This window comes from Sceloporus undulatus, chromosome 1 (assembly GCF_019175285.1).
Source record: "Sceloporus undulatus isolate JIND9_A2432 ecotype Alabama chromosome 1, SceUnd_v1.1, whole genome shotgun sequence".
Classification (NCBI taxonomy): Eukaryota; Metazoa; Chordata; class Lepidosauria; order Squamata; family Phrynosomatidae; genus Sceloporus; species Sceloporus undulatus.
Genome location: NC_056522.1, coordinates 287,737,849 through 287,760,683, shown reverse-complemented (window position 1 = coordinate 287,760,683; position 22,835 = coordinate 287,737,849). Strand labels below are relative to the sequence as shown.

The window sequence follows — 22,835 nt, the reverse complement described above, 5'->3', positions numbered from 1 at the left end:
TCCAGTTCAAATATCAGAAGGGCTGCCAGACCCAGAAAAACCCAGAGGACTGAAGACAAACAACCACCCAAAGGGAAGGTATTTTTACCATACAAAGGAGTCACAGACAGAATAGAGAAACTGGTGAGGAAACACAGCATCCAAATGATCTACAGACAAACCAAGAAAATCCAGCAAATGCTGCACTCAGTGAAGGACAAGAGAGACCCTCTCACAGCTGCAGGAGTTTACTGCATACTGTGCAGCTGCGGACAAGTCTACATAGGGACCACCAAACACAGAGTTCAAACACGAATCAAGGTACACGAGGGACACTGCAGAGCGGGTCAACCAGAAAAATCAGCAATAGCAGAACATGTTATAAAACATCCGAGATATAAAATGCTATTTGAAAACACCGAAATTCTGGACCATGCCAACAACTATCAGGTCATAATGCACAGGGAAGCTATTGAAATCCACAAACATCTGGACAACTTCAACTGGAAAGAAGAAACCCTTAAAAGTAAACAAAGTTTGGCTACCAGTCTCAAAAAACACCAAAATCAAGACCCAGGAAGTGGAAATGAAAACCACCCAGGGTCAAGGGGAGGGGGGGGGGTTCAGCAGACAATGGATCATTAATTAAATGGACACCCCAAGGCCTTGCCCATTCAACAACAGAACAATACAGAGATTAACATGCAAATCACCTCCTCTCAACCAACAGTATAATAATAATAATAATAATAATAATAATTTTTATTTATAGACCGCTATTCCGCAATGATCATAGCGGTGTACAGTAAAAATTGCAATACAAAATTAGCCCCTACCCACCCCCTCACTCCCTCCAGGCTGGATGATGACAGTTGGCCGTGGAGGGAGGGCTCTGCCTCTTCAGGGCGGTCCCGATGGTGTTGGACCTGCCCCCTCACTCCCTCCAGGCTGAATGATGACAGCTGGCCGTGGAGGGAGGGCTCTGGCACTATACATATATATACCCTGCTCTCTTCCATTCCAGCATTCTCTGAAGATGCCAGCCACAGCTGCTGATGAAACATCAGGAATAAACTTCCAGAACACAGCCTGAAAAACTGACCCCAAAATTCCTATTGTTTGTAGAGTGTGTCAGAAGTTGCCTTCTCCAAGGATTGCATGTTGTTACTGGTACACAACATAGTAGCTCAGGTGTCTGATAATTTTACAATATGGTTTGAGGCAAATAAATTGCAACAGCAGAGAGAAAGAAGGAAATTGGGTACTGTACTAAAATAATAATTTGTCAATGTATAGCTCTGCTGTTGGTAACAGTATCAGTTCATACACCATAATTAAAACCAGCTGAGCAGATAGACAAAGGAGCCATTGTAATAACTGCTGATCTACATAGTGAAAGGGTCAAGGACAGCAAGGGACAGGATAGAGGAAGGGATTGTGTGCCTCACCCCAATTTGTTAAGACTGCAGCCCTAGCCATCCTAGCCAATAGGAAGTAATGATGGGAGATGGAGTCATATTTCCTACCCAGGGACAGAACAAGTAAAAGAATGGGAAAAGGAGACAAAGGTTACCATGGAAAGTAGATATGGCTTATTCCAGTATCTTTCTAGTCTTCTTCCATCTTATAAGAAATCATTAAGTTATTCCCCTCTCTTATCATTTAGACCTCTTGTGTAGGTAGGGGCCTGGATTCAAGGGACACTGGCAGCAGCCAGGATCTAAAGGCTGAAGCAAAGGAAAACAATGCCAAAGAACTTGTTGAACCGCTCTCTCTTTTATGACATAAGAACTTTTTCTTATTCTTTCCATGTTACTTCTGCCTCAGGTACCAAATTTTATGTTAAAGAAGTAATGCCCAGGCATACATCCACTTGCTTAAGTGAGTTGTATCTGTATATCATAGAAATATTGAAAGACTCATATATCCAAGGCTCATTGACCATAAATGGCTCTTATGTGAAGGGCTTATTCTCCCTTACGAACCAGCATCTGCTTTCAGGAGAGGCCCTTTTCTCTGCCCCACCATCCTCATAGGTACATTTGGTAGGAACAAAGGAGAGGGCCTGCCTAGTGACTATCCCAGGCTCTGGAATTCCCTTCCCACAGAAGCTAGACGGACACCATTCCTACTTTCTACAAACCAGTACAGATATTTCCAGCAGGCATTTGAGGAGTGACCATATAGGGCTATTTTACACAATGCACTGGACATTGCTAATTGGTGTGCTTGTGTGTGTATGTTTGTTTAATGATGAATGTTTTAATCTGATTTTTTAAAATAGTTTTCATCTCATTTTAGATCTTGTCTTGTAAATTTTTAATCGTGTCTTTTATAAATACCCCTTTGAGTCCCTAATTGGGAAAAGGGCAAGAAATACTACTACTACTGACGACGATGATGACGCAGTCGGCCCTCCTTATCTATGGATTCTACATTCATGGAATCAACCATCCATGGGTTGAAAATATCTCCCACCCCTAAAAATAGTGCCAAAACACAAACCTAGATTTTGCTTTTTTTATACAGTGGATCCTTGTTATACGCTGGGGTTTGGTTCCAAGATCCCCCGTATATAACAAAATCCGTGTATGCTCAAGTCCCATTAAGTATAATGACATAGCAAAATGGTGTCCCTAATAAAAAATGGAACATCATACTTTTTTGGAACATTTTCAAACCGTGTATGCTTAAATCCGTGTATAAAAAATCCGTGTATAAGAAGGGCCGACTGTATAAGGGACAGCATTTCACTATGACATTGTATAGAATAGGACCTGAATATCTACAGATTTTGGTGTCCACAGGATATCCTAGAACCAAACCACAGCAAATACCAAGAGTGCACTATAGTAGTAGTAACAACAACACAAGACTGTGCACCTCCCCACTCATTCATGATTCCTATTGGTGTTAATTCCATTATTTGCTGATTTATACATTATAGCTTCCAAAAATAAATATTGTACCTCTAGAGACCAAATGCTCTGTCCTCAAAACACTGACATTCCAAAACCCAATGCCATCAGCCATTTCAACTTTGTAGTCATTGTTTTGAAATGTCCACAATATGTTTTGTCTTGGGAATCCAAACTTCCTAAACAGCAATAGCAATAGCAAGCACATTTCTATACTGCTTATCAGTGCACTTAAGCACTCCCTAAGCAGTTTACAAAGTGTAAGCTAATTGCCCCTAACAATCTGGGTACTCATTTTAGCAACCTCGGAAGAATGCAAGCCTGAGTCGAGCTTAAGCCCTTTTGCTGGTGTTGAACTCGCAACCTTATGGTTTGTGAGTGAGTGGCTGCAGTACAGGCATTTAATCCCTGCGCCACCAGGGTTACATCTTAAAATATTAATTTATGAGGTGTTACTGTGAAAGTTTCTGTTTCGGGGAAACGCAGCGGTTGGCAGATGATAGATTTGCCTTCATACATTATAGCAGTGAGGTTCCACTTATGGACGGAAAAACAGGTTTGTTTACTGTAAGGCACTGGGGTTTTGCAAAATGTCCTAAGAGCAACTGGGAAGGAAGTCAGAGAGAAATATTTTGGTGAGGGTGCCAAGTTTTAGAAGCTTCTCCCAGTCCAAGTACTGAAACCACTTTTAAATTAACCGTAAATGTAAGCATTTAAACTATAAACCAAATAGGTAGAGAACACAAAAAGTATTGCTAGCATTAATAATTTGTTGAACTTCCTCACAGTGAGCCATATTTTATATTGTACTACAAGTACAATAATAAAAAGCAGATTGCAGGGATTCTATGTAGCAGAAATATAAGTCAGTAGGTAAGCAAAGTTCAGAAATTACTGATGTTATTAAAACTAAACCCAAAGCAAAACATACAATAAAATGATTGTTTGTTTGAAAAATGAAAGAACATCCTGGTTTATCCTGGTCTTAACAATTGCCTACATACTGGATTTAGAGAAATCTGCCCTCTTATTGTTTGCTGGAATTTTTTCATGGGTAACTGACTTCAGTACAAAAAAGGGAGATGGCTTAATAGCACCTGGATGTAGGCTTTATTTCAGAAGGAACTGGCAAAACCATATCTGGGGTATTCGTGCCTAAGAAAACCCTGTTCATGACATGTCCATAAATCAACAGGTGACTGAACGTTATATATACATGTTTTATAATTGATTCTCACTGCAGTCATATACATGTTTACTGTTCAATAAATGTTAATGCACTCATTGGTATCTACATCCTAGTAAGCATACTTGGCATTCAAGTCTCAGCTTTCATTTCTCAAAATCAAGAAAGCTGATTAATATAAATAAGGGAGAAACCATGTATCCAAAGAACATAATGTCACTGTGTTATATTGACGGCATGGAACATTTCAAAATCAACATAATCCCTTTTATGCAGCTGACTGGAAAATGTTGAATTAACTTTAAAAACTGTGGTGAGAACCATTCAAACCACTAGATACTATTAGACTCAGTAGCCCTACTCAATGCTGAAGAATGTTGAGACAGACAATCTGATAACATTTGGAGAGCCACATGATACCCATTCCTGCTTTAGAAAAAAATCTCTTCCAGAAATTAACTAGGAAAAAAATCTTGTATAATATTGATTATGAGAACCAGCGTGTATAATGGTTTAGGTACTGGAGTAGGACTCTGGGAGACCAGGATTGAAAATCCTACTCAGCCATGGGAACCCATTGGGTGGTTTTGGACTTGTTATACTCTCTCAGCCTCAAAGAAAAGCAATGGCAAACCTCTTCTGAATAAATCTTGCCAAGATGACCCTGTGATAGGCTTATTTCAGGGTTACAATTAGTTAGAAACAACTAAAAGGCAGCGACAATATATTTAATCAACATTTCATGCTAGGTGGATGACAACCAATTACTCAGGCAAGGTTCCACACTGTGTCATGTTCAGAAGGCTCTTAACTTTTGCACTGGCCTCTGTGCATGCAAGTATATGACTGGTTACATGTGTTTGTATTCTTTTCTGTGTCTTTGCCAGAGAAAAAGAGGGAAGTCTGAAAGTTTTCAACTCACTCAGGCTTACACCTGTACTGCTAATCTATAACCTAGCATTGCATCTAATGCAGCCAGTAACTGCATGACTGAAGAAGGGTTTCGGGGGTTCAACAGCTCAAACTCAAAGCTGCAATGCTAAGCCATCCTTCTGACACTATCAACAATATTGTTTTCATTGCATTACCAACAATATTCTTATAACATGCAGCTGGATATTTGAACAAGTAGCAACCCCACAGTATTTAATTAGATCATGAAGGTTGGCTGAAAACCTGAAATGCAAAGTCAGACAAGAAACAAAAATGTTTGCTTTCTGCATATCTTTTTCACGTTGCACCACAACATGCAACCTACCAGAAAGAACCAACATCTTTCCATTTAGTCCCATGCTGATTAATTAGGCATTAAATATTCAAAAAAAAGTTTTACCATCTGTTTTTAATTTCTACTAAGTGTGCTATGGGCGGGGGGAGGGAGAGCAAACAATACTGTTCATTTCAAGGCTACATTTCTTTACATATTTACCTGGAAGTAAGCTTCATTGCCTACAGTGTTAATTAACATCTGAGTAAACATGCACATCCTGCGCATCCTAATATGTATTTTTAGCAAGCTTTTCTTATGACATACAAAATGGAGTTCAGCACAAAAGTATTCAAACAAATGAATCCTATCTGTTTCAATTAAGAACCTTTGGACAGCTTGGTGATGCTATGAAATCTCCACCAATAAGGAACTAATTTATCAAGTAGTGAGTATACAAATGCAAGAGGTAGCATGATATCAACTAATGTGAAAAGTGTGAAAGTAGTGTTTAGCAAACATGAGTCACAGCCTGCAAATGTAGGATTTATGTCAAAAAGACATTGATGAATGGGAGTAGTTCTAATTTGGTTTGGGACAAATATAATGGGTTGGGATTTTTCTTTTTCCAGAACCCATGCTAATACATGCATGAGGGGATATTTCTGGAATCTGTGTTAAATTAAGTCTGCTAGGTTGTTCAGCTAAAGTGAAATCAAATATTAATATATTCATTTCAATAAACATTTCTGGGCTTCCAGTGATTGATCCAATTACTCCAGTAATCATAAATTTTGATTCTTTTAACAGCTGTCTGACTCACGGAATTCTGAGAGGCAAATGTTGCCTAGTGAATGAATTTTGGCTATTTAATATTCATGTGACCCAAAGGCGTTATTATACTGGGCAACTTAATGACATTCTTAAGGCAATAAATGCAATGTGAAGAAGCTACAAAACTGCTTGCAGCCTGAAGAATGGCAACATGGGCATTGGTGCCATTCAGTTACTCAAGAATAACAAAGCAGAGCAATTCATCAGTATAATAATAATTTAATAATTTGTTTTATTTATATACCGCTATTCCGCAAAGATCATAGCGGTGAACAGCAAGTAAGCTAATTAGCAAGCAAGCTAATTTGCCCCCAACAGTCTGGGTATTCATTTTAGCGACCTCGGAAGGATGCAAGCCTGAGTCGAGCTTGGGCCCTTTTGCTGGTCTTGAACTCGCAACCTTGTGATTTTGAGTGAATGGCTGCAGTACAGGCATTTAACCACTGCGCCACCAGGGCTCCTTATTACTGATGAAGTATGTGATGAAACTTACAGGTAAGAGAATGAGAAACTGATAATCCTGTGTTTGAAGTCAATAATTTGACTGTCACAAGAATTCCTAGCAATTAGCTCTCCTCAGTAATAAATTGGCTTTGATTCTGGTCACTAGAGGAAGTAATGGATACTTTCCTCTGTCTTTAAAAATGGATTTCTCTTCTACTAATGCACAGCAAAGTAACAAAATGGGATACCTGAAACTATGCCAAGAACCTTCTCCTTCACAGAAATACCAGCAAGTGCTTGGCTGCAAGTGGAGTTGTTGCACACATCTCACACATAGAGGGAGCATGGATCACACCATCAATCAAAACCCTATACATGAGCCTGGCATGTCACTCTTAAGTTGGAACTTGTGTTTTACTTGACTTGTATAATAATTTATGCTGCACTCAATGGCATGAGTTAAATACCACAGCTGTGTATGATTTTGCAATCTGTTATAAACTCACACTCATTTAGCCAAAAGTTAGCTCTCTCTCCATCTTTTCCCCTCTTTGTCTTTTCGGAAAAGTCATTTATATGAAACCAAAGTTGTTTTAAAAGCAAAGCAAATGTTATTCCACAGACAGGTTTCAACTCTTATTCACATCCAAGAGCTACTGAAAATTTTTTAACAAAGCTTTGAAGTCTCCAATGAGGTAAGATAGGGAGTGCGGGTGGATTCAATCAAGCACACCCACCACGGATAGCCCACTCCATCCCCACTCCCTTGGGCAGGAAAAGTCTCTTAAAACCCTTAAACGTTTGGGGAAGCAAGCTACCACATTTGAGCAAGTTAGAAATCAAACTGTTGTTGAGTTCCATGTGACTGTCACTTAACCTGCTGAAGCTATCACAGAAAGCTACTTCAATGGCATGGCAATTTGCATGTGTACTTCAATTGGATGATATTCCAATTGAATTGCTACAATCCATATAGATAGAATCAACTCTAGTTCTAACTAAAATCTGCCAACAAATATGAAAAATGAGACAATGGCTAAAAGATTGGAAATGATCAATATACATTCCCATTCACAAAAAAGGTGACACAAAAGATTGCAATAACTACAAGACCAGTGCATTGATTTCTCATGCAAGTAAAGTTACATTGAAAATTATCAGCAGAGACTCCTATCACCTATGGAGCAAGGAATCCCAGAGGTGTAAGCAGGGTTCAGGAAAGGAAAAGGCACTAGGGATCAGATTGCAGGCATACAATGGATAATGGATTGCTCCAGAGAATTTGGTTTGGCAATGGAATTAATTGCTTGGAAAGGTGGTGTGGTCTCCTTCTTTGGATGTCTTCAAAAAGAAGCTGGACAGCTACCTGCTGGGAATGCTTTAGCTGCAGATCCTACATTAAGCAGGTGGCAGGACCTGATGCCCATAGGACTGCTTTCAACTCTATGAACTTTATCGCACCGGGTTCTCGGCCCGGCCCGGCCGGAAACGGAACGAGTGGGGGACGGATTTGACCGCACACACCCGTCCCTCATTCGTTCTGTTCCCCCTCTCTTCCTTTCTCATTCTGTTCCAGAGGGAACGCTTTTTGAGAACTGTTTAGAACAGTTCTCAAAAATTTCCCCCTCTGGAACAGATTAAGAACGGAAGAGAAGGGGAATGGAACGAATGAGGGATGGGTGCGTGCGGTAAAATCCGTCCCCCACTCGTCCCTGCTCCTTCCATTCCATCCTCAGAACGGAACGGAAGGATGCAGAGCGATAATCTTCTATGTTTTTATCGTTCTGCTCACTCCCATTTAGAGTCTTGGAAACCAATATCCTAGCATCTCCTCCTTGATAACCCCTGTACCAGTGGTTTCTTAGTCAATTCATGATAGCTGTTCAATTGCCCCACCACATGTTTTGGCATTGCTCTTCTTTGCCATCTTGAAGTTTATTTATTTATTATTTATTTATTTGGAGTATTTATACACTGCTCTTCAGCAACAAAGGCTCTCAGAGCGGCTTACTTTTTTTTTTAATTAGAGAGTTCCCTGTCCTCAGAGTTACAATCTAAAATGACATGACACAAAAGGAGAAGGGAATGGTGGTGGGGATGTTTTCTCCCTTTAAGATCACCTGGTGCCTTTGTTCTGTCTCCTGCTCTCATCCTTATCTTCCTTGACAAGACTATTATAGGACCACTTTGTCTGTACCTTCCAGTACTACCTAAGTCTCTAGTCTTACTCACAGTCAGTTCATCAGGCCCTGCCCAGTCTCTCCTGAAGCTAGAATAATAAACTGCCCCAGTCAAGCCTCTGCAGTGTCTGTGCACCATTTAGCAGGTTTCTGGAAATTTTAATCTTACAATTTTATTAGAATTTCCAATAAAGCAGTACAAAAAATCTTAACTGTACAAAAGAAACTGGGCAAAATCACTACACACATTTGGATGCAACAGAATTTTAAAACCAAACATCCCAGAAACTGATTTTTGTAAAAGCCCTTTTTGTAAAATATTCCCAATTGGTGAATATTTACCTGCTGCTTAAGGTTATGTTTTACAAAAGCATTTCCAAACTATATCAGACAAGGTCCTGACCAAACATTTCCCCTGTTCCCTAAGCCATACCTTCCATCCAGAAAACAGACTGACAAATTGAGACCATAATTTAATCTGGACAGGATATACAAAGACAGCAGCCACAAGAGGCTCTTTCATACAACACATTCATACCACCAGGATTCTTTTTTAACTCTTATGGCAACAAGTCTATGAAATCCTAGGATTTGCAGTATATGGAAGGGTATTTAGAATTCTCAACCTATGAGCTCTAAAGCCTCGCAAAACTGCAAACCTCAGGATCCCACCGGATACAGTCATGGTTGTTAATGGGGAATCCTAGTGTTAGAGTTGTAAAGTGAAAGAACCCAAGATCTATAGTGACTGGCGTTTCTTTCATCACTATTGAATGAGTCACCAAAATTTACCTAACTCGGGTAATATTAAAAGAGGAATGCCTTACAAAGTGTAAGTATATGAAGTGTACTGTAAATATAAGTGACATACACTTAAATCTTTCTTATTTTCTGGACAAGAAAATTATTTGCATATATTTATACCTTAGTAGGTCTCTGCACACTCTCTCACATCACACATGTACACTCAGATTGACTAGAGATCTGCTGCCATACCACTGGAAGATTTAATTCTTTTCTTAACAACATCTTGCCTGTAATTACAGGTTGGAGCTAATGTAGCTTCACATTCTACAGCAGTTAAGTTGCAGACATTCTTGGTACCCAGCCTAACTAGCTCCCTCCTGCTGAGATTCATTACAGTTAAGCTTACATTTCATTACATTGGTGATTTGTTCATTAAGAATTGTTCTTTCTCCCGCTTCCACCTAAATCATTTTATGCTGGGGGCTCTTAACCTGAGACCCAGATGGCTTCAAGGGGTGCAAAAACTAAGAGAAACAGTTATTTTTGTCCTTCAGTTTCGTTGCTGTTACTTTGAAAATGGCGCTAAGGTATTTCCCCCGCCTCAGGATGAGGCCCATAGCCTTCATCAGATTCTCAAAGTGGTCTATGAGCCAGAAAAGGTTAAGGAAGTCTGGTTTATGCCATTGCCATGAATATCAATGATGCAAATGTCTACCCTGTTTTGTTTTGAAAAAACCATACACATTACTCATGATTTAAATGCTCTATATTTTTATTCATTTTTCCAACCAAAATATCTAGTCTATTTTACAGTTGCCCTTCTTTATTAGCATTCAAAACAAAATGCAAGTGGTGCTTTTGACATTTGTTTTTGCTTTATTATCAAAATTGATATGGGGCTGAAATCCAGAGATACCTCACTGCAAATGGAAAAGCTCCTTCCACTGATGGAGCAACCTGGGCTCTGCAGTGGAGGATGGGCTAAAGTGACACTACTTCCCATTGCAACCTCCACAACTTCCTTACTCATGGTTCTGGAGTATTTTCACAGAATTATAAGTTGGAAAGGACCTCAAGGGCCATCACCTCTACGAGGTAGACAAAAACAAAGAAGGAACCAATGATAAAAACAGCACTTCTGTGTGGGGCCACACGGTTCGTGCAGTCATGTTCCATGCTACACTGAAACTAGCTTCTTAGCAGTTTGTAATCCACCCTTATACTCTAAATGAAATAAGACAACTAATTAAAAAAATCAATTCAGTAAATACCAGACTGAGTAAAAATACACCTTTGTGGACCTGAACAACTCCTCCATTCAATGTATGTTCTGTTACATACATTGCCTGCTCTACCACCTCCCCCCCCCCCCCCCCCCCCCCTCTTTTTTTTTTTTATTTCAATACTTGCCCCCCCCCCCCCCCCCCCCCCCCCCCCCGTGCCTTTTGCTTTGTAATTAAAGGAACAGTTAAATTGTATGGCAGGAACCCTGGCCCTGAAACTACAAAACTGAAAGATTTTTCCAAATCACAACATTTTGTGGAGAATTCAGGGAAAGATATTTTTACTTAGGAACTGACTCAAATTTTTTATTTTAAACAGTGGGGCGGGAGGCCTTTGGGGATCTCCTGCAGGCTTGGGGTAGTATGTAAAATGGGCGCCCAGAGAGATTTCCACATCCTTGGCTTACATTTTGTGGAGGCAGTGTGTGTACATAGTTGAAGCAGGACTGAAGGAGGAATGGTAGCAGAAGACGATTTTAGCTATCAGGCCTTCTATTGTCTTTGCTGCCACCATACATATTATCCCTCTTCTAAGAATACACAGAGCCTTCAAAATGGTTCTGAATTCTAATATAGCAGATTTGATTACCCCCCCCCCATAATATCATGCAAAAAGGATTTAGTCTAAACCTTGCACCACTTTTTTTTTTTGGGGGGGGATTTCCCTTTAGAGCAATAAGAAAGATGGGGCAGAGAGAAGAACCTTCTTTTTTCCTGGAATGATCAGTTCATGGAAGTAACCCACAAGTATGAGATTGGTCTAATATGAACTGCTATTTGTGCTTTCTGCAACCCTTCCCCTGGGAGGTTGGTATCATATTATACTGTGGAACAGGCTGAAGTAACAAAAGTCTTCCACATGATTTCTGCCTGCCCCCACGCTCAGTGTAAAAAGTACAGGTTGAGTCTCCCTTCTTGGGAATTCTAAAATATTCCAAAAACCAAAACTTTTTTCATGGGTGGCTGAGATAGTGACACTTTTGCTTTCTGATGGGTCAATATACAAAACAAAAAAATGTTTCATGCACAAAATTATTAAAAATATTTTATAAAATTACCTTCAGGATCTAGGTATAAGGTGTAGATAAAACATAAATGAATTTAGTGTTAGATTTAGTGTTAGATCCTCAAGATATCTCATTATGTAAGCATATGCAAATACAGGTATGACAAAATCCAAAAAAATCCGAAACCAAAAACATCTCTGGTCCCAAGCATTTTGGATAAGAGAGACTCAACCCGTACTACCAATGTAATTTTCTTCTGTGTCCTAGATGCTGTTTTCCAAGCTTTCTCAAATTTCAAGAGAAATCTGTGTAACTTTGTGCTGATGAGAGTCCTTTCCTCGTTTTAGGGATATTCTTTGTTGAGTGGATTTGTTGAGGATCTGCTTTTGAAACTTACCTAGAAAGAGTAAGCTGTCAGGAAAAGGAACACTGGGGATGGGTGGCAAGTAGGCCAATCAGATGTTTCTGTCAGGCTACACAGCATGTTGGAACTACACACAGGAGTTTAGGAAATGCTTATATCGGAGTGGGTGGGCATGCTGTGGGATCAGTCTTTTGCTCAGAAGTGGCTGGAAGTCTACTTCTCTTTTTTTGAAAAGACCCTTTGGAGAAGAAAATGCATGAACACCTTGCTTTAAAGGGCAATTCACACGTTTGGAAGCTTCCAGAAACAATTCTAGCATTTCAGTAAATATTTTTCAGGGTGGGTAGGAGGCTACATGTCACACGTGACAAGTTGAATTACCCAACATTTATTTTATAAATGCCACATCCTATTATTACCTTTAATGTGCATTGCATGGTAATGAAGAGATGTAAACAACACTAAATATTATGAACTTGCCATGAAGTAAGTCATTATTCACCAAGATATTAACATTAGATGGCTTTATTGATACTAGATAATATAGCTAGCATTTATGGACATAATTATAGTTCTTATGAAGAGGAAGACACTAGCAAAACCCCCCCAAAACTTCCAAATTACTTACTCTTAAGAATCAATCTGCACATGTGAACAAAGCAGTATACTACATATGCTAGCAAGCTGAGCTAATGCACACACATTCTTCCTGTTTGATTCCCAAGATACATGTTATTTTATTAAAAGAATATTGTAGAAATACTTTATACTGAACATAAATGAAACATTATAATTGGGTTATCCAAATATGGAGAATGTTGTAAGGTATCTGAAACATTTTAACAGACATATTTATAAATTATTGTGCACATATGTGTTTGTATATTTTTATTTAAATGTAAATATTATATTGTGTACATACACTTTATTTAGTGTCTGTAAATTCATCAATAAATTGAGTTTAGTGCCCACAGTCTAGTGCCAAGAAAATGGGAAAAATTTGGAAACAGCATTGCTGCTGTGTTGACAAGTAAAGCCCATGCAATTATGCTATAAGTGAAATATGGATTGTAAAATAAGAAATAATGACCACTGTGTAACAGGTGGCCAGTGTTTTTCTGCCTCTGTGCACAAAACCCCATTTCCTGTCCAACATCTTGAAGAGATTATGAACTAAAGCAAATGACTAAAAATAAAAATCAATGAACCAAAAAGGTGTGATGGGATCAATAGAAAGCACTGTTGGAAAATTTGCTTATTTTAGATTTAGATTTTAGATGGACCAGCTCTTTCTAATAGCCACCAAGCTCCTGCCCTGACAAGAATGAGTTCTCTCACGAAACAATTTCTGTAACTAATCACATATTCTGTGGTGGATCTATAAGCAAAACCAGAATAGAACAAAGCACCGACCCCTTCTAGGAGCACAGTTGTTCTCTTGTTCATGATAGGGTATTTTCTTATCCAGGATTAGATAGCAGGAGTTGTATCCAACGGTTCCTTTCATCCATAGAAGCCTCTTTGAGCTATCAGAGCCTCCATGAATGGAACTAATGTAAGTATTTCCAAAGTACTTACAAAAACAGGTTTTGAAAATGTGTGCCTCCACAAAAGCTTATTTGCCTTTCAGTTATTGTAGACAACCCTGGAACATAATGTTTGGCCTTACCGTTGCTCCATTTGAAACTGAGAGTGCATTCTAGAATGGGAGAGGTAAATGCCCGGGGGGGGGGGGGATGAGGACCAGGAACAATTTGGACCCCTCCCCAGTTTTTTATCCTCACAACTTTATTTCCAGCAAAAATTGGAAAAATCAGATTATGGATCTTTTTCTTTTAGAATGATGAACAAAACATTATAGACAAGTTGTTTGTATGTGTACTCCCTCCAAACTGTTTCTAGAACTATGCTATGGAACAGCAACACGAATGTTAGACAATTTACAGGATCTGATCATGGCAATTCTTGTTCTTGGTTTCTTCTTCTCTATACTTTTTAGGGGAATTAATGCTTTATGCCAGGTTCACATTATGGAGAACTATGGAATGCTTTCACTCAGTTTTCCTAATGTTGATTTTTTTGGGTCTGTTTTTAATAAACTTAGGGCCAGAACAGACTGGCAGCTTCAGCCAAGCTGGCTTGGGTGCATGGTGTTTATACGTGCCACGCCCCCAAGTCGCCCCAGAAATTGCATTGGCGATTACATGCTGGGCAGCTTCTGGGCGACTGGGGGATGTAGGGTTTAGATACCACATGCCTCCAAGCCGGCTGGAAGCCGGCTGAAGCTGTGGTGGGATGTCTTCAATCCACCCAATAGGAGCAGCTCTTTGGGCTGTGGTGTGTGGTTGCCACAGCGCCAATCCAGCTTTGTCGGGGTGGCTTCAAGCCACTCCTTACGGACTGTCTGTTCAGCCCCTAACAGAACAAAAAAGCTTCCTTATGGTTTCTGGATCTTGTAGTTCTGTTCGTAACAGAGAATTTTTTAAAAACATTTTATATTTGTAATTATTGTTTATAGTACACATTTACCATACCAAGCATGTTAATTTTATGCCAAGCAAAACTGTATAATTGTATTATACCATGTACAGTGCACCCTCTCCATACAGATTCCCCGCGTAAGGCAAGGCTCCACTGTACATAATACATTTTATTTTCCTGAAATAACAAAGTACCTTTCAATATGTAAAGCAGATTAATATCACAATTTTCAATTTTACTAAAGATTTCATTTTTTTCCAAGGGGGAGGGAAAAACAAATCATTTCCCCCCAGGCTTCAAAATTTTTGGAAATTTTACATCTCTGTAGCACATCCCAAAAATCCCTGCCCGTGGGCTTTGCTGAGAAACAGAATTATGTTGAAGCATTCAGGGAAGTTTGGTTATCAGTGTTCAGCTTCAGAGTAGTTCCTTCATCTGTGATGAAATTCTATTCAGTGGTTGACCTTCCTTGAATTATAGAATATCAAAGTTCCCTTAAAAATCACCAGCTTCAGAGGTACAACCCCAACACCACCAACTCTCCTTCCTGCGAACAACTGTATATAACCAAGTTTTCTGAATAAAAAGGTGGTAACCACTGATTGGTTTTAAACAAATTTTACAAAAATATATTTTATATTTTCTATAGATAGGCATCATACAATTTTGATGCAAAATCTTTTAGCTTTTATATGAAGTCAGTGGTCATTATTTTTAGTTTTGAGTATAAGTGTATTGTTGTACCTACAAATAGAGTTAAATTCAATCAGAGTTAACAAATGGCTCCTATCCATTAGGGGGGAGCCTTGCTTGTCATTCCAAGACAGCTGCTGCCTCTCAGTTATTACAATGAGAAGCAGCTTTTAAACTCCAGAGGAATTCAGAAAGGATGGTAATGAAGCATTAATGTGCAGAGATCTCTCTAAATGATTATCTGGATCAAGACTTGTGCCAACATTCCCCTCCTCTTTTGATGATCTGGAACAAAACTACACTGGTACCCCGGGATACGAATGCGCCGCGTTACGAAATTTCCGGGTTACGAAAAAAATGTATTTAAAAAAACTGTTCCGGGTTACGAATGTTTTTTCGGGTTACGAAAAAAAATTTGGTGCTTTTCGGCGCTATTTCACACCAAATCGCGGCTTTTCCCCATTAGCGCCTAAGGGTTTTTCGGCTTACGAAGCCTTTCGGGTTACGAAAGCGGCGGCGGAACGAATTATTTTCATAACCCGGGGGAGCCCTGTATATACAGATTCACTCACTTCAATGCCTAGCCTAGAACTGACATTTTTGTAAGGCATTGTCAATGATAAATTTGCAACCACTATAAAAGAAAGAGTCAACTTTTGTGTGCTGATGTAATTTCCTTGGTTTTTTTTAGGGGAAGGTATCCTTGTGCCATCACTGGCCAGGCCTTGAATCCTGCTAGGACCTTAAATATGACTTTAAAAAACAAAGAAAGCAAGAACGAAAGCAAGAAAGAAGATTCTATTTCTCCAGTTTTCAGTTACTGAGGTGGACCCTGACACACACACTCTAATATTTCCTTATCTATCTGCTACCTTTTTTTTGCACTTGCAGTCTTGCCTTAACACAACAAGTCTTTTCAAGATAAAGTAACAGTACTAGTAGTTTTATGCCTCTACTAAGATAGGAGATATGTGGCACTGAGGAAGTCTGTTCCTCCTCTCCATCACTAGTATCTGTGTAAAAGTGGACTGGTGGTCAAAGGAAGACAGGGAAACACGCCCAAAGAGTGGTTGCCAATTCTGGATGAATGGAGAAGATATAAAAGGTGTACAGGTTCCTACAATTAGTACTGTCCCTTCTCCACCAAAATTCAGCTAACAAGGAAAAGGACCACCACATTCACAGTTTACAGACAGGTCATCTGCTTGGACATACAATTCAAGAAATTTTCAATTTACAAAATGGTATGGCTTTCCCTTTCCCTAGATATTACTCTTTGCTTTCTGTCTACCACCATTCCCTCCTCAGCTACCTAGAAATGGAAGTAGGGAACACATTCCTCAGTGTTGGTCCCAATAATGTCAGGATGTTTCTCATTCTGAGATAAGTTTGCTGTACCAAGGCAGACTGTAGCAAGAAAAGCAAGAGAGGGTGAAAACCAAGTGCAGAAACAGAAACTGGGGAATCTGTGCCTCCAGCTTCCTCCCATCTTCAAAAACAAAACTTCACTTTAATTATTGTACCAGCCAAAGAGCAGAATCATTGGTGAGGGAAAACACAACAGTCAGCTGAGAATCAGGAGTTACTGGGGAAAACTGAATCATGATACCCTAATGTGGTCAGTCGACAGGAAGATTTTTTAGGTCTCTCTCTAGGACTGCACTTTTTAGTTAATAAAACATTTTTACAGAATGTCCGTAACAGCTAGCACAGACTTCCACAACATGGATTCTTTCAGGTGTTTTGGCCTACAACTCTCACCATCCCTGACTAGTGGGCATACTGTCTGGAGCCAATGCAAGATGTTAGTGAAAGTGTCTGGAAAACTGGGGAAGGGTGATTTATTTCTTCTGTGCATAGGTAGTGATTGTGCCACTGTTAACACCACATGAAAGTCTAAAATTTAGGATGCATTTGCATTAGTTAAATTTGGTGACTATTAATCTGTTCCTGAATGAATAGTTTTCTATGAAATATACTTTTTATACACAGAAAGGCTGTTATGTACTTACGGCAAGGAGTATTCTGATAGCTCACAAGTTCCGGAAATGCCATGACAGCAGACATCATTGGCTGATCATTTTGTTTTGGTTCTTCCTCACCCATCTGATCAGCCCAAACTACAGCTTTCTCTCTATGAATTAGCTGTTCAAACTCCCTGAAGTCATCTTCAGTGACACCATTTGCTAATCCTGCATTTTTGAGATTAACATATTGCTTTCTTAGAACTGGAAGAGCGGCACTTAGCATTCTGGGGGGAGGGGAGAGAGAAGAAAAACAGTAATATAGTTATACATTTAAGGGAACATTGTGTCCTGTTATCATGTAAATTTTATTTAAGTAACTAGCATGTATGTGTGAACACATACACATTCTGTACCTAGAATATTTACACAAATATTACTATGAGGGAGGTAAAGGATTCAAATAATTTCACTCTTTTGGAATAACACAAGGCATGCATATTTCCCACGTTAGGCAGCACAGGCTAATTACAAACTGGCTAGACTCTTTCTAGTGATTTACTCTGGTGTAGCAGTCTGACATGTCAGTTAGGCACTTTTTAGGATAATGCATAGTAGCAGCAGAGAAATACCAAAAAACTGTTTCGGCAGCTCCTGAGCATTCACTGCTGCCCCTATCCTCTTCCTCCAAATATTGATATCTCATTTGATATCACGAGAAGTCAAGGCAATATACAAATAAAAACCAATATAAGCAGATTAAAGCAATTTATAACAATAAAGATTTTAAATATAACACATAGCAAATAAAATGACCAGTTTAAAACATGGTTAAAAAGGGATGTATCCGCACTACAGAAATAATCCAGTTTAACACATTAACTGCCATGGCTCAGTGTTATGGAATTCCGTGAACTGTAGTTTTCCATGAATTGTAGCTTTCTTTAGCCTTCTGTATAAGAGCTCTGTTGCCACAACAAATTAAAATTACCAGAATTCCATAGCATTGAGCCATGCTAGTTAAAATGGCGTTAGACTGGATTATTTCTGCAGTGCAGATGCAGCCTTTGTTTTATTTGGAAAGTTTCTCACCTAAATATTAATAGCCAGTGTTAGTCTCTTTAAGTATGAAAAGGGAAGGAAAAGTCACTTTTTAAGGCTAGCCGTGTTATTTTAGCATATGACTTTGTGGACTGAGTGTGTGCATACGTGCCTTTAAGTAGCCTGCCGATTTATGTTGATAAGAGGTTTTCTTTGAAGAGAAGGGTGAATGGGAAAAGTTAGAGGGTGGTCTTTCGTAAGCCCCCTGAGCCAGTCCAAACTGCACAAGAAGAAGCAAGAGGAGGAGGAGACAAAGAAGCAGCAGCAAATCTTCTTGACTATGGTCTTCAGTTTATGAATTTAATCAAACTTGTCAACCGTAGATTCATAGAATAAACCTTTTTCATCAAAGGGAAGATCTTCCACAGTCACCCTGGCTTCGAATGCCACACCTGAAGACCTGAGCCAGGCATGATGGTGAAGTGCAACAGAACCTGCCAAGGCCTCACAGTCAGCATGGTGTCTGACTGTCAAGATCTGTTGGGCAGCAAGCTTATGGGCTTCTGTGCGAATAGTATGGGCTGATTTACAATCTTCCTAAGGAAGCTTGTCAAGTAGTGGGGTGATCTTCTCCTATAAAACCCATGTAGGCTTGATATTTCACAATCTATAAGGACAGAGTAGCTATAGAATAGACCTTCATGTCAATCATGTTAAGCTTATGGCCCTCCTTGTCAGCGTGTGTGTGTGGGGGGGGGGGGGGGTGTTATGAAATCCCTATTTCTCTCCTGCAAAAATTCCATGATGGTGGATTTCATAGGTAGGTGCTTCAAGAGGAAAGAGAAATTTTGCTCACTTACTTTGTATAGATTCTCAGCATTCTGGATGTGGATGGTATAACAGAAGGTGTTCCCCAAGCTATCTTGCAACCACCAACAGGGAAGTAAGCATAGGGATTGGCATAAAAGATGCTGGTTTCACTTGTAGACAGAGTCAGAGTGACAAACCCTCTCCAACTCTGACTCTACTGTAACCAAATTTGTAGGAGGAAGCTGGCACCTTGAGTATGTCATAGCAGCCCTGTTCATGTATGCAAACAGACGGTGAAGGTGTGTTTCCCAAAAGAACCTGAGATCAAAGTGGGAAGAGTTGTTTACTCTTTCCCTTCTTCATTGTCTTCTTGTCATGATGAGCATCAGAACATTAATGAAAGCATCAGCCGATGTCAAGAATGAATGAACTTTTGAAGGCAGGACTGAAGTCTGTTTCAGACTGAAGTCTGTTCCAAGGCTGTCAGTAAAGGGCTCAAACATGAGGCAGTCTGCTCTGTAACAGCTGTCAGTTTCTCAAGCTGAAAGAAGGGGGTGGTGTTAATGGAGCCTGGAGAGACTCTGCCATTTCAGACACCTTGATCAATAAAGGCGATTCATCAGGGCTTGTTTAATGAAATGTTGACAATGAACATACTTTTCAACTATGTGGCCTTCCCCTAAAAAGTCAGGCACAAAGAGTGGCTGTCTGACTTAGGTATTTATTCCCACAAACATTTTTGAAAGAAAGGCTTAGATGCCATCAAAGAATGGTGTGATATCATGAGCGTAACAGCCCACAGAATGGAAGCAATGAATAAACGGAGAGTACCAGATAGAAGAGAACAAGAGTACAGAAGAGGAAAAAGAGCAGAGGGGGGAAAAATGAAGAACCGAAAGACAAAAATGTTAGTCCACAAAGTGATCAGAAGCAGAGATATTCCAACATGCTGTTGCTACTGCAGCAGATGAAAAGGAACTGAGGGAATTAATGGGAGTTTCAGTGTGCATGCTCAGTACTGAGGAGTGGGGATCCGCCAAAGACCTTTGTTTAGCTCTAGACTCTTTCAGTGTTCTCTGGACAGGTGCAGAATGACTCACATGCGTGAGTTACAGTAACCATGAAGAAGAACCAGTGAACCAGTAGGTCTCAGAAAGAGAGGACAGCCCTCACTGCAAATACTAGTTATAATGATGGTATCTTCCTAGAAACTGTGAAAGCACTTGAAATGTGCAGCTTCTGGCTGCTTTGGTGGCATGACGTGCAGATGATGCACACCCCACAGATTGGCCGGAAGCCACTGGCAAAAGGAGTGTTAAAAAACCGTTCCCACTGGCGGCTCATTTGGGACTGCAGCAGTAGCCTGCTTCCAGAAGAAGCCATCTGGTCAGCCCAGTTCCTGGATGATTGGGGTTGGAGCAGCCAGAGGCTGCTCCAGCGGCTCTGCTTCGCCCCCCAAAAGGACACACAAAAGGAAATACATCTTCATTCATTTCAAAATTATAGCTAAAGACTTTGCTTCCAGAAGATGTAATGGGCATCAACTTAAAGAATATTAAAATAGGATCTAGACAAACTCAGAGAGGATAAGGCAATAGCTAATAGCAATGATGACTATTACTTCTGAATTTAGCAGTCACTTGCCTCTAAATGTCACTTGCTGGAGAACAGCAGGAGAAAGATGAAGTGGTTGGTCACGTGAATTTAAAAACTGCCAGAGATACCAGTGGTCTGTTACAGACAGCCAAACTAAAGCTGCTTCGAGTCACAGTGGAGGTATGGTGTATCAATGATACATGCATCCTAAGAGTCCAGAAACCACACCAATGCCACGCTCCAGTTCTTAGGGCTGGTGCATGGCTTTGGTGCGACTTCTGGACTCTGCATCATTGAAACACCATATCTCCACTGTGACTCAAAGCAGCTTTATTTTGGCTGTCTGTAACAGGCCATAGATGTTCTCTGAAAGAACTAAGAAGGCCCTTCCTTCATCCACCATCTTGAGGGAGAGAAAAGCAAGGCAGCTCCAACAGGACTTGCCTGAAAGAAGAAGGCCCTTCCTTCATCCACCATCTTGAAGGAGAGAAAGGCAAGGCAGCTCCAACAGGCCTCCAAGGGAGAGCAGATCTGCTGGACTTTTGCCCTTCCTTACTGCCATTCCCTTCTCCTTTTGTGTTTTGTCTTTTTAGATTGTAAGCCTGAGGGCAGGAAAATGTCTAAATAAGAAACTGTAAGCCACTCTGATAGCCTTGGCTGAAGAGCGGGATATAAATAAGTATTAAGTATAACTATCTTCTTTGTGGAATAGATCAGTGGAAAAACAAACACTTTCATTTCAAATTTCACACCCATAAATACAGAAAAAATAGTTAATCATATTACCATATTCGTGTACGATTAGCCATGTTCATCTACGATTTTTAACCTAAATGTCAAGACTTATACATGAGTATATACAGTATATGTACATCTAGAACATTCTTTAAATAGGAAAAAAACAAGGCATTTCAACACAGACTTACTTTTCTGTCTGTCTGTATTGCTGCTCTTGTAAGGATGCTAGAGTCCTCATATAGTTAATCTGCCTTTTCAGATCTTTAACTTCTAACTTCAAATGGTAGCACTGCAGATCTTTACAAAGCTCCTTCAAGAGAATTGATTTTATATTAAACATGTATATAGCCATTCTGCAAATAAGAATCCTGCTACTTCAGAAATAGAAATATTTATGTTTCAATAAACAGCCCACAAGTAATGATGGAACACATTAATCTTTTAATACTGACACAGTTCAATGTATATAAACATTGTGGATGCACTCTTGCATCAAACATTTAGCCATGATGTTGTGGCTAGAATTTGTCTTCAGATCTGGACCACCACCACCACCCCACCCCCAAATCCATCTTAAAAATCTATCAACCCACAGCTCCTACACTCAAGGAGGAATACTGCCTTATCAGGTACTTTCCTCCTCCTGACCACCATCTTTAGGGGGAGAGAGGCCTGGCCTAAAGACAAAGAGCCCTCCTCCTGACCACCATCTTGAGGGGGAGAGAGGCAGGCCAGCAACAACAGGCCTCGCCTGGAAGACAACATTCTTTTTTTTAATTAATATCAATTATTTCTTTTTAAAATATTTTGATTGTACTTTGTATTTCTCATTGCAATTTTTTACTTGTACACCGCTATGATCAAAGCGGAATAGCGGTCTATAAATAAAACATTATTATTATTATTATTATTATTATTATTATTATTATTATTATTATTATTAGAGGAGCTCTATACATGTATATCTCTGTACATGCAGACAATTGTTTAGGTATTTTATTTATAGCTTGCCTTTCACCCCAAAACTGTGATTCGATATGGTTTACAAACGTAAATGAATGAAGTATAGGTATATCAAAATCACTGAAATATAATTAAACTTTCAAAAATATATATATAATTACAATCAATATACATTTTAATATGATCAAAATGATTTAAAACATCAGTTCAAAAATAGTAAAAATAAAAAGCATCTAAAAACAGACTATGGCCTGTTACAGACAGCCAAAATAAAGCTGCTTCGAGTCACAGTGGAGGTATGATGTTTCAATGATGCATGCGTCCTAAGAGACCAGAAGACACACCAAAGTCACGCTCTAGTCCTTAGGGCTGGAGTGTGGCTTTGGTGTGACTTCTGGAC

The 22,835-nt window shown here is 39.6% G+C and overlaps 1 protein-coding gene across 1 annotated transcript in view; it reads right to left on the bottom strand.

Annotated features, from left to right (window-relative positions):
* The window catches only part of KIF18A (kinesin family member 18A), a 66,960-nt gene that overhangs the window by 17,252 nt on the left and 26,873 nt on the right, over positions 1 to 22,835 (bottom strand). The window contains exons 10-11 of the mRNA XM_042459579.1: positions 21,661 to 21,825; positions 17,336 to 17,574 (exon numbers count right to left, since the gene is read on the bottom strand). Coding sequence (XP_042315513.1) covers positions 17,336 to 17,574; positions 21,661 to 21,825 — 404 coding nt within the window. The remainder of the gene's footprint in view (positions 1 to 17,335; positions 17,575 to 21,660; positions 21,826 to 22,835) is intronic.